General features: G+C 41.0%; 1 protein-coding gene across 1 annotated transcript in view; it reads right to left on the bottom strand.

Moving 5' to 3' along the window:
* The window catches only part of fbn1 (fibrillin 1), a 69415-nt gene that overhangs the window by 22269 nt on the left and 34100 nt on the right, over positions 1 to 13046 (bottom strand). The window contains exons 22-35 of the mRNA XM_052063740.1: positions 12227 to 12364; positions 12109 to 12159; positions 11922 to 12047; positions 11603 to 11830; positions 11395 to 11520; positions 9289 to 9417; positions 7798 to 7923; positions 7221 to 7346; positions 7004 to 7126; positions 5899 to 6024; positions 5402 to 5527; positions 1769 to 1891; positions 1425 to 1547; positions 1205 to 1330 (exon numbers count right to left, since the gene is read on the bottom strand). Coding sequence (XP_051919700.1) covers positions 1205 to 1330; positions 1425 to 1547; positions 1769 to 1891; positions 5402 to 5527; positions 5899 to 6024; positions 7004 to 7126; positions 7221 to 7346; positions 7798 to 7923; positions 9289 to 9417; positions 11395 to 11520; positions 11603 to 11830; positions 11922 to 12047; positions 12109 to 12159; positions 12227 to 12364 — 1797 coding nt within the window. The remainder of the gene's footprint in view (positions 1 to 1204; positions 1331 to 1424; positions 1548 to 1768; positions 1892 to 5401; positions 5528 to 5898; positions 6025 to 7003; positions 7127 to 7220; positions 7347 to 7797; positions 7924 to 9288; positions 9418 to 11394; positions 11521 to 11602; positions 11831 to 11921; positions 12048 to 12108; positions 12160 to 12226; positions 12365 to 13046) is intronic.

The raw sequence follows: 13046 nt of genomic DNA, 5'->3' as shown, positions 1-13046 counted from the left end.
TAGTGTCAAATCCAAACAGCGTGTTTTCCCTTTTGAACTAAGCCTCCTGGACTCAAATGCACTTTCTCAGCCTTCCCTGTCATCCTGATGTTGTGCAGATCTTCAAAACAGTTTCACCGTATGAGGAAGAGGAATGGCACGAAGCCAGATTGAGTGGGTAGAGAAGTTGTCCCAGCCTGGTGATGTTCGGTTCGGCAAGGAACTGTCAGATGCTCAAGGCAATGCGAGCAGGTGCGTTGTCACATAGGTTGATCGTCTGACCCAATTGAAGGACCCCTTCAATGTGGGTCAGTGTTTGAAGTTTCGGTTTGAAACATACTGTATCTTTTATGATGATGATCCTGAAACATTTCTGACACACTTTGTACAAAACTACAGAAGTTTACTAAATATTTCGTACTGTGCCCTTTTCCCTTTCCTTGTGAGATGAGAAAAGGAAGAACAAGAAAAGGTCATCTAGGGATGCCCGATATAGGGCACACAGACTTCAGTCTAGTCATTAAATTAAAACCTGAGACTTAATTGCTTGAATTGTGAATCACAGTCATTTGCTCCTGTTTTTTTTTGGGTGTTCTTTTCATAACTAACAGTAAGGTCAGCTTCTGTAATGCAATAATCCATTACCTCAGTTTCCGAATCAGGTCCATGAATTGTCAAGTGTTAACATAAGGTGACCAGATGCCCCCATATCCCTCACCCCCAACACACAAACAAACACACAAACACACACACGCGCACACACACTTATTTTGGGGACTGGAGTCATATCTTCAGCATTTCAGTCACTGTTTACGCAATCATTTGTAGTTTGGTGTTTTGATCTGGTCTGGGAAAATTAAACAATATTGTCACATACTAACTAAACACTTTAAGAATGCTTTGTTGCAAGTTGATCGATTATTTATTAATCCGCAGATGTGATGATGGAATGATAAACTAACCTTTTGCTACATCTTTTTGTGAGTAGGTTACTTTATCCTGCCTTTCGTTCGTGTCGCTGCAACTGAATCAACCAAAACAAATCTGTTAATTTGTGCATGACTTATCATGCCCCATTCCAATACCTCATGAGTCCCATTTGAATACATTCTCTGTTTGGATGGATTTCTTTTTTCCGAGAAGATAAACAAGTTACCGTTCATGACAAAAACATTTTAAATCAATAAAAATGGTCTTAGGCACTGTTGCCACGATCTTGTCTTACCCTCACAAGCCTTGCCGTCAGCGGTGGCGATGAAGCCCATGTCACATTCGCAGCGGTAGCCGCCAGGCATGTTCAGACAGTGGCCGCTCTCACACAGGTTACCATTCTCTGCGCACTCATCACTGTCTACAATTGGAGGTCAAGCAAAACAGTCTGAGAACACATAATAACATGTTACATTGGTTCAATCTGAGACAGGCTTCTGGTTTGCATATGTGACCTGAGCAATGGAAGCCATCTCCAGAAAATCCATCCTTGCACGCACACCGATATGAGCCCATGGTGTTGAGACACTCTGCATTGTTGCTGCACATGTGGGTCCCATTGGAGCACTCATCAAGATCTTTACAAAAAAACAATTAAAAAATACATTCAAACATAACATGAAATGTGATTCCGATTTGTGTGCAGTATAGTAAATGGTCAAAAACATTTTAACTCACATCAAATTGCCAATTCTGAACAAAAGTACATTATGGAATTGTGTTTTGAGGAGGTGGGTTATTATAAAGTCTACATTTGTAGAATCCACATTTTTAAAAATGTTTTTAATGTTTGCGTTACCTGTGCATTTGAAGCCGTCGCCAATCCACCCTGGAGCACAGTTGCATTTAAAGCTCCCTGCTGTGTTGGTGCATGTTGCATGTCGGTCACAGTTGTGCGCTCCAATTTCGCACTCATTGATATCTGTCAAAGAGAGGAGAAATAAATTGATTTCACATAATGGTTACACTTCACATCATCGAGCTAGTTCCATTTTAACTGCATCAAAGCAGAAGTGAGAAATCGCAGAACTAAAACCTTTGTCCCGGTTGACAACCTTCATCCGAGAAGAGATTACCTTTAAGGGTGAAGACAGTATGGCATTCTAATTATCGCTTCTACAAAAATTCCCGCCGGTTGGTGTTTAATTGTTTAATGTAATATACTGCATCCTACGTTAGCAAGAGGTATAAAAGTGGATATGAGACGTAATACATTAGCACAAAAGCATCTCTTTTTTTTCCTTCCTTTCGTGGTGAGTTCAAGTAGTGCTTCAAACAAGCAGCAAGTTGTCCTGTGGGTTGTTGGAGCTGCATGTATCCATACTATCCTACTAAATATCCTACTTTATTAGGGAATTGTAGGCAAGGAGGAGATGACAACCTGGCTCCTAAAACCTCCCTTAAAAGGTTTTGGCCACCAAGGAACATTTGGAAAGGACCCCAGTACAAAATGAAGTTTGAAGTGATGGAATTGGAAGTATGAGTGGAGGAGGCAAAATAAACATGGAACTAAATTCACTCTGTGAAAGCCATACTATGTTTGATCTAACTCGCCCTGAGTGAGTGGCAATTGGGTGAAAAAGGATATGCCCATCCTGTGTAACTTTGCATTTCCAATTTGTGACAGTCTGCCTCCAAATATGCTCTCTGAGAGGCCAACACCAATTGTCACAGTACGCTGAAATGACAGTGATGTACAGAAATGTAGAGTTGAAAGGAGTATTGTCAAGATCTGGTGATCTGCCATGACTGCTTGTGACGGGGCTGTGTGATTGCAGAAGTGGGTAAGTAAAATGAGGGTATCTGTTTTGTCCTTATCTGTTTTGAACTCAAAGATATTCCTTCCTGTGAGGAAAAAAACTAACTCTTTTTGAGGGTAGTAAATGAGTCCCTCAAGATTTGAGATCAGTTCTGCTGTTTTACCGTCTGCCCGAAGAAAGGTTATGCCTTAATCACACTGCACTTCACGATGGGGTTAATTTGAGGGCTGAGAGCAAATAAATCTCCCTGGATCACGGAAGGAATTAAATCCAATTCTCCTCCAAGCTTTGATGTTAGACAGCACATGAAACAAGCACATGAAGCTCTTTCTGATGTGCAAATACAAAACACAAACAAGGCAAGAAGTGTGTCGGCGTCCACAGCTGGTGTCAGGGATAAGATTCCGTTCAATGTGGCAAATGCTTGACAGATGATGGGCAACAAAGGGGAAACAAATAAAGAGAAATCTGCCAGCTGTCTCGGGCCAGCTTCGCATCCTGTCTGAAAGTAAAAACAATGTTTGCTATTATGGCACTGCACTAACACCTGCGGTGGAAAAGTCCACCAGTTAAGAAGATCCCCTTGATATTCTTCCGAACAGCTACGACGCCACCCAACTTGTAACCCACACTAGAACTTTCCAATCAGCTCCTCAACACACAAATACAACAAATGATAAAAGCCACAGACCCGCCCTGTGGTTTTCATTGTTGTGGGATACAACTGACACGACAATGTCATCAACAGCTTGACCAGATGTTGTGAATTCTCACACACGCATGACAATTGATCAAACGGCAATTGGGGACCCTTGAGATGAGTGAAAGGGAAAACTATCATCACTGGCAGGACCAGATGTTTTTTGTTTCTTTTTTTTTAAATCAAAATCACAGTGACTTTCACATAAGAAGACAAGACAACTAAGTCAGGTGGTCTCATTCCAACTCACACTGGCTAATTAGTTCACCGTTACCGTTGTGAGTGTTCTCAGTTTACATTTGGGTCTGTGCTAAAATGGCACCAGTAACTGCCGCTCTTCTTTTTCAAGTGTACAAATGCCAAATAAAATGTAAAGTAGCTAGTTGGTTAGAGTCCAATCCCGTTTGTCACACTTGTAATGGATGAACTGTTAAGTCCCAGGAAATTCATACCCTGGTCAAATTTGGAAGAAGCTGTCAAAGATAGCAATGAAAAAGATTTGCCATTTTCATTGGTGTCAAAATTAGTTTTGAAAACTATTCATATCCCTTAGCCCTAACTGGACTATCCAATTTTTGCCATCACTGATTAAAGATCCTGGTCATTTCCATCATAATATAGAGCAGTGCAATCAAATATACAGTACATTGAGAGTAGACCCATTTTTACAAAGCCAAATTCTGTTTCATTCAAACATTTTGGACTACATTTGCCTCCCTCGGCCACAACAGTGGGAGTAAATTTTCAGAACGGATCAACCATGTTACAGAGGTACCATGCCATGTATCTTGAGACAAAACCATATTTATATTTTCTCATAATTTCAAAGATGCCTGGGTTGGACTTTTTTTTTCCTGTAATTGCTGTGCATTTGCATCTGATATCCATGTTTCAAAACTTGAGAGGAATTGCTGCCATGGTTCCACTGTATTCTGGAGCTTAAGTTCCCAAACTGTGAATCGGAATTGGCTGCAGTGGATATTTCGATGGGGCCAGGAAAGCAAGTGTGTGCATAGGTACTTTTAATCACACATCAGACAGCCTGTTTATTTGTGTCTGAAGGTAGACACGCTGTTGCTGAGTTTGCGTCTGACTCATTTTAGAGAGACGAGGCCAGATCAGATCACAATCCAAGTTGTCAGCTGGTTCTCTCCAACAGTCTTTTAAGAGCTGCTGTAAATCAGAATTCACTCAGACTAGACGAGCGGCTACTTTAAACTCTCTCGGGCCGGATGGACTTTGTATTTATGTGTTCTGGGGTCATCTCAGGTGATTACAGGCTACAGAGCTCCTCCAACTATCACGTAATGTTTAACTCACCTTAATGAAAGAGCAGCGACGGTATAAACAATGGTGAGATGTGCTGCATGCGTATGAAAGAAAGAATCACTGCTCCCGTCGCCCATGTTGTGAACTGTGCGTGAGTGTGTACGTGCGTGTGCGTGTGAGTGTGAGCTCTTGCTTGAGGTCTCAGATGATGGTGAGTAATGTGAGAGCTACCTCTGGTTAGCCAAACATTCTCCCCACGATATAGTCCCATGTTCAACCCAACCACAGACACAAACTGTTTTTTACTTGTTCACTTTCACTTGTTTTTAACACTGACAGGAAGAGGTGTTATATATACACTCACGCTGTACTTAAATGGAATCTCAGATGTGTAAAAAAAGTAAGACTGGTGAAAGTACTAAATAACAAAAGAAAACGTTAAATAATATTTGTCATTTTCTACATAGCGATGGCTAGAAAGCAAAGCAGTCATTGAATGAAGCTAAAAATCATTGCCAGCAGTGCCTCAAAATATCCATACTCTCTCCTTCATTCCCACTCATTTCCTTTCTTTGTGGCAATCTGCTTCCTTGACAATTGCGCCATGTTTTTGTGGTTCAACAATGATCCAGTTTTACTTCAGTCGTTTTGCTGCTTCGCGCACGACAAGAAAACACGGGGCGTGTATGTGAGTGCTGCTCACCTGTGCAGCCTGTAGTTCCTTTGCGTACCGAGTATCCCAGTTCACAGTGACAGATGAAGGATCCCTTCGTGTTTTCACAGTTCCCACTCAGGCAGATGTTGGGATTGAGTTCACATTCGTCCACATCTTAAGAGTCAACAAAGGCAAGAGGGTGAAATGATGGATGAGCATATGTTTTATTTTACTAAGCAGCACAATGGGCACTTGTTCCGGCCCATACAAATCACACTCAAATCATTGTCTTTTGGGCTTTTTGTTTTCTTTCTCAGTTGAACCAAGCATATAAATGTCACACATTCCTCTCCACCACAATGTTCATTTTAATATCATCAACAACAATATCACTCACTGCTAGCTCACGCACTCTGAGTCATAATATTCTATTCAACTGACTCATCTTTTGGATAACCGCTAAAATGATCAGAAGTTCCCCCATCTAAACCGATTCATTGTTCAGCTGCTTCATTTTGTTTTGGTCATAAAATGATATTCGTTACCGAGGCAGGTCTTCATGTCCTCGGATGACATGAAGCCATCGAAGCAGAGACACTGGTAGGTCCCCGGCGTGTTGGTACACTGGCCACCATCACAGATATCTGGACTCTCCTCGCACTCATCAATATCTGAAGAGAAAAGTATCACTCATCTTTAAGATGCAACAGTAGTCAATATTTGTAAGGTCAATAATTGTTAAACTTAACTCTCAATTCATTTTTAATATTTATGAATGTCAATAGTTGGTTTCACATGTACATGAACAGCAACTTTCTGAATATGTGATTTTTCATACATACGTACATGAAGCATGTAGCAAATTTAATTCCTTTTTTTTTTTTTAAACAGCATCCTGAGAAAAGTGCAGCACAACCATTTGTTCTTTTAAACAAGTGAAACTAAATGGCTATTTGACACACCACAGAGAAAAGTGTTGGCAACCAAAAGCCCCAGTCCAAATTTTAGCTGCAAGTCAGACAGTTTTTCCCCTACTCTTTGCTCTTTCAGCCTCTCTCTGCATGAGGTACGCACACTCACAGCAGACAACTAGGCTCTCTAGAGAAAGCACTCCAGTGGACTATGTTTTTGGACTACACTTAGGGAAGGTGTATTTTCGGGGCGTAGGTGTAGCCAGCTGATTAACTATGTCACAATTGAACAAACAGAGGCACTCAAGCTCTTATTAGGTGGGAGAGGGGCGATGCACGCCGGACACCAAGGTGTGTTGCTAGCCACGCCCCCCAAAAAATCTGGACAACTAAAATGATGAAAAATTGTTTAATGCTATAGTTAAACAATTCTGTACAACGTAGGTTTCTAATTCACCTTACAGGTTCTTTCTTTAAATATTATTTCAAGGATTACATTACAGCTGCAATTTCTTCCTTGACAAAATGTTGTCTACTTCCTTCAAAGATATTGCAATAAACTCACTACAAACACAGTCTTTAAAAAGAAATGGTTTTGTTTGTACAACTTTTGACGTTTCAACCACCTCACTACGTACAGCAATTTGTTTGGCCAACCATGGAAAAAAATACTTTCAAACATGAACAGCTGTGTCACACCTAAAGAGGGTAGTATAAAAACGTAACGCAGGCTAATTACCTGTGCAGCTTCTCAGATCAGGCATGAGAGCATATCCAGAATGGCAGCTACACTCATAACTGCCTTCTGAGTTTGTGCAAAAATTTTCACACCCTCCATTCTCAATGGTGCATTCATCGATGTCTGAGTGGAACAAAAACAGACAAATAAACATGACATACTGCTAGCACATACCGCTATTGTCAATATGCATATCTGTAATATCAGAAGCACTCACCCACACAGTCCACTCTGTCCGCAGTAGATTTGTAACCTGTGTCACAGACACACTGGTAACGTCCAATCAGGTTGACACATTGGCCATGCCTGCACAGCTTGTCGCTCAGGTCACATTCATTGATGTCTGGGGAGAGCAAATTAAATGTACTCATATAGGACAAAGACATGCGCAAAAGATTGCTAGGCTTCAGGCTCAAAACACACATCATATTAATTAACACAGAAGAAAACTATAATTTGTGCTTTTCAGTTGTTTTGTGTTGTTGTTGTTGTTTTTGGGGGGTCAAGTCTTTGGTTCTCATGCATTTATCAGCATCTAAAGAGCTGACTCAAACACTTGGACCATACGCTGAGCTCCAGAGAGCTCAGAGGGGGATGGACGAAAAGGAGCCAACACTTGACAGTCTAACAGTCCACTTAATGGCAAGCTTTAACCACTCATCATCTATCCACCCTTTTTTATTGCCAGAGAGCCAAAGTGAGAGTTTAATTTGCCAAAGGAACGGATGAAGGCTCAAATGAAAAGCTTTTGAGTGGTCCGCCCAACTCTTCATTCTGACAACCGCATCACTCACCGAGACAGGCCGAGCCATCGGGAGCGATCTCATGTCCATCGGGGCACACACACTGGAAGCTGCCTTCGTTGTTGACGCACTCGCCTCCCCGACACAGCAAAGGATTGCGTTCACACTCATCGATGTCTGATGGGGAAGAAGAACTCTCAGATGTATGCAAAACAAACAAAAAAAATCTGGCTGTCTGGGAGGATGTGACCTTCATGACTCCGAACAATTTATTCAAATAAAGTCACTCATTAAAAGCAGCGTAAATCATGAAGTCTGCCTTCCCGTCTTGAACCAACCTGATTTTTAGTGTTATTGTGTTGGCAATCGTGGACTAACATCATCAGCCAACAAAAGCACTGACGTTCACAATTTAGTGAGCACTAATCAGGTTGGCCAAACATAATTTAGAACAGAAATCGAGCAATACGTATTTTCTCAGATGGTAAGACCGGAAACGTCACATATATTTTTTTTGGTGCAGGGTCCAAGTGCAATATAATGCAAGAGTTCAACGACGTAATAAAAGGCAATTATCTTTATGATGCCATGAAAAACGATTGAGTGACGGGCTGCAGGAATTGCGTGGTGCAAGGGGCTTTACATAACGAATAAATCAGCCATATAAACAGTAAGTTCCACGTCTGACATGTTAGTAGAGCAGAGGTGGACTTACCATTTGACAAACACGGGCAATTTCCTGGGGCTCCAAGATTTCACCCCATCCCTCCCAAACTTATCATAAATGGCTTCATTCACACGCTTAAGAAGACACCAAACTGCTGGATGGATTGTGATCATTTCAAGTGTTCCCTCCGCCCTTGCCATAAAATGGACTATTCCATCTTCAGATTGCAAATGTGCAGAATTGATAGAGGGAAAGGGTAGCAAAACAAACCCGTTGCCATGTTTGATGGAAAATGAAGCAAAGTTATGTGGAGCGCAGAATTGGAACAGGTGAGATGAACACAAACGGTTCTTATGAAAACGACCAAAACCTTCAACATTTTCCACAGTGACTAAACGTGTGTGTGACTGACACCGGCAGATGCTCTTGCCAGTTGCTGTAGCGCCGCTGACAGCGTCAGCTGAGGAGGGTGCAGTACAGATGAAGCGAAAAGTAATACAAATGATGCTTTCATCAGGAAGATGTGAGTATTCAAGCAGTCAAAATGTTAAATGATGTTAAAGATTGACACATTTTCTCATCAATTTAAGCTAAAGTGGTGAGGTGATTCAATTGTTATCGATAATAATCCTCAGATTCAGTCACTCAATAATCTTCAGAAAATAGGAGAATTTTCTCAAATTCCCACTTTTAGTTGATAAGATTCCAAATGACTGAATGGTCGCGTCACACCAGGTTTTCAGAACTTCACCCAAAAGATCTCTCGCATGCCCAAATTGTTCCAAGAATAAAAAAATAAACCCTTCAAAGCCACAGAGCTAATGCAATATGCATCAAATTATGCAAGCGTGTGCGAAGGAGGATGTATCTCTCACCCATGCAGTTTTTCATCATCATGAAGCCGCTCTCATAGCCTTCAAAACACTCGCACTCAAAGTCTCCTGGGGTATTGACACAGCGCCCCTGTCCACACAAGTCGGGAGAAATGCGGCACTCATCAATATCTACGGGGAAGAAAAACACAAAGCAAAACATCAAACAATAACAACGTAGAGTTATTGATTTGTTGACCTTGTTGAAAAATGCACAGCGAATATTTCGAACATGCAATTTCATGGGAAATCAATAGTAGAATGCTGTTTTTTATTTCATCAAAATGAATCAACTAGACTCTACACCGATCTGATCAAAGTCGGTCTATATTTTTTTAATGCAATAAGTGACTGATTGTCATGTCATAATTTGCGCAATCCATCAATGAGATCATTTGCTTTTGTAAAATAAAAGATCAATAAAAAGTAGCTTCAATATTTGTTTTATTTATTCAAATTTAACATCCCTTTGATTCAAACTAGCTTTCATCACTCAGGGCAAGTTAACTTCCAGCCACGCACACTCAACCAATCACAGATGCAACCAGCAGGCATGTGTGTTGTTTGAACTAACGGAAATAGCTCCGTTGTTGACAAGACGAACCAAACATTTACTAAACGAGGATACAAGATACCCTGCGGTCACACCGTAAGTGTGCGCAGCAATTCTCGCGACACGATTACATATAATGTCAATATTGTAAATTTCCCCAGTGTGGGACAAATAAAGGATACTTAAGGATCTTATAATACAGCTACACTGGATGCAGCCAAATGGGTTTGAAAATGTGCTACTTCGTCACAGACACAGCACATACCTTGGAAGTTCAAAAGTCGACGAACAATGAAGGTGAAAATACTCATTACGGTCCGTTAGTAGCGAGCTGTACACTATACAGCTTCCAAAATGAGCCAAATATTCAAATTGTTGACTCAATGCAATAATGGATTACTGTATATCTTTGTTATCCCCTTCCACGTGCACTGCTCAGTGTGACAAAAAAAAGCCCAAATTGTACACCCGCGTCATCTCGCTGTTGGTGCTCCTTCAGGAGTTAGACTGGGACATTTTGAGGGGATTTTTTTTTTTAATGATCACAAGGCAATTCATTGATGGGATGGACTTCAAGTTAACTAACTCGAACCTAAAGCGCGGTCAGAAATTGGCTGACAACAGAGCACTACTTGGAGAGTGGGTGTGTTCAGAGAGGTAGAGTGTGATCCACTCCCATTCATTTCTGAATGCAGCCACCAATGCTGCACCGAGTCCCCAGGCGGACCGCCTAGTGCCTAGCTCAATTTTCGGTGCAATCTGAACAGCCGAACGACATGTTGAGTTTTTGAACATTTGAAGTGAATTATTTCCCAAATGAATAGGTAACTGAGTGACTCACCACCACCATTCCCTGCCCTTGGAACAGAAAAAACAAGAATTGTATTGGAACAGAATGGCTACTTACTTGTGAACTTTAATACATACATACATAAGCCTGACACATTTCTGATCAGCTGTGCATGGCTAGAATCAACACCCATGACACTGCCCTTGTTTTCATGTCTTGATTGTCTTTGTTGTTTTTAACTTTGTTATTGAATTGTTTTTTTATGTTCAATTTTTATTTAAATAAGCAAATATCACATTCACAACACATTTATTTTAACAAAAAATGTTACTGTATTATTATTTATTTTATTTTTCTCTTTAGGAGTAATTTAAACACAAAATGATATTTTTACAAATTAGGGCAATAATGTAGCTTACGAGAAGGCCTGATCCAACACCATCAAGACCTTACCAGCCAGAGGTCTTGAAATACAAGGAGCTCTCAGGCATTAAAATCATTTTCCGCTGATTGATGGAACACTTAAATTTAATGTGTGCCAGTCTGTGTAAAACCACAATGACCAAATTTCTTGGTCCAGAAATAGATTTGTATTCACTTGTTGGGCACACGGAACAAAACATACGTATTAAGTGGAAGTTTAAGTGTACGGTAAGTTGAAGTGAGCCAATGGCATGTTTTGTTGAACCAAAAGCTGTCTATGTGTTGTTCATCGGTTAGGCGGATCATAGTCTTTGTATGACATGATGACTTGATTGTTACTCACCGGTGCAATTTCTCTCATCCGAATCCAACGCATATCCATTATCACAACGACAACGGAAGCTTCCAATGGTGTTCCTGCACTTTCCATTTGAGCAAATCGCGTTGATCATCCTGCATTCGTTTATATCTGAGAAGAGTCAAGGGACAATGAGGCGTAAGAGAGATAACGCGGCTTGGACATTCACCCAACCTTTGATCAAAAGTAATACCTTTGAGGAAGGGTCTTCCGTTGATGAAGTCACCACGGTGGGAAAAGCCTGGTCCACGAGGGCAGAGCTGAGTGTATTCCGGGGTACCTTTCTCGGGACATTCATCGCATTCTGGACCCCAGGCTACTCCCACTGAGCAACAACAAGCATCCACGCGGTGTTTTCCTGAGATAGGAGCTCCACAACGTTCATCCTCATGTGTTAGGTAGCAATGCTCTGTGCGCAAGTCTGGATGGAATTGACAGGAAATTTGCATCAGTTTTATTGCTCAACACATATGCTTTCAAAGATACGTCAGGTATGAAGTTGTGAAACCTACCGATGCAGGTTCTCCCGCTAATGTCAACGGTCATTCCGGGAGGGCATTGACAGAAAAAGGAGCCGTGCGTGTTGACACACTTGCCATTGATACACACTCCAGGAAAAACTTGACACTCATCCACATCTGAGGGAAATATTTGTGGAATTATGGTCAGATCCAGACAAAGAGTCAAAGCAAAACTTACCTTCACACACGTTTCCTCTGACTCGAGCAAGGCCCTTACTACAAATGGGATCTGAGAATGACAGACAAAGCAATTTTAGATGCTTTACTGGACCAAGTAAACTTTTAAGCGAGCTTACCTTTTTCGCATTTGACACAAGGGCTGTTCCAGGCCACTCCTAGTGTGGCACAGCAGTGAGACTTGAGCGTTGCCCCGTTGATGTTGACTTCACAGACATCATTAATCATCTTCAGCCAGCAAGTGCTCTTAGTTGTTTCTGATTCAGCCGACAAATGAACATACAATATAAACTCATATTTAGTAATGTAGAAAAAAAAGTTCATGTAAGTGATTTGAGAACTGATCATGTGTTTGAAGTATCTTACGATTCTGATGTGGCTCTGTTCAGCGTTAACCAATCACATTCAACCTCATGTTAAATGGGAGTCACCACACACCAGCCACCGTTTAAATTGGCCTCTGATGAACCTCAAATTAGTTTCAGAAGTTCAAGTAGGCTTTTCCTGACATTCATTTTGACTTGCCATCAGTAGCCTGAGGCTTTTGTGCTGCTAGATAGAACTGTTCATAATCATGAAAATCTTGTCTAAAGCCCCATGTGCAGATGAATAAATGTAGTCCCAAAGCAAGATGGCATTACAACCAATTTTCACTGCAGGTATGGTGTTCTTTTGGTGAGGGGCAGTGTTGTGTGTCCGCCAAATCTACCTTTTGGAATTACAGGTATGGCCAAAATGACAAAGTTGCGGGAATTACAAACAGTTCCAAACAGTTGTCATTATGAGCATAAAACCTTCAGGTTACTTCTAGAAAGCAAGAAAAATGTCCCGAAAAGCCTATTAGTACATCTGAAACGTATTTAAAATAATTAAATTTGGTTCATCAGATGCAATTAAATTGTGAGTGTGTGCTAACTCCAATTTAACAAGGGTTCGAAT

The sequence above is a fragment of the Hippocampus zosterae genome, chromosome 4 (assembly GCF_025434085.1).
Source record: "Hippocampus zosterae strain Florida chromosome 4, ASM2543408v3, whole genome shotgun sequence".
Classification (NCBI taxonomy): domain Eukaryota; kingdom Metazoa; phylum Chordata; class Actinopteri; order Syngnathiformes; family Syngnathidae; genus Hippocampus; species Hippocampus zosterae.
The sequence above is the reverse complement of the archived record's forward strand: the minus strand, read 5'-3'. Positions and strand labels throughout refer to the sequence as shown.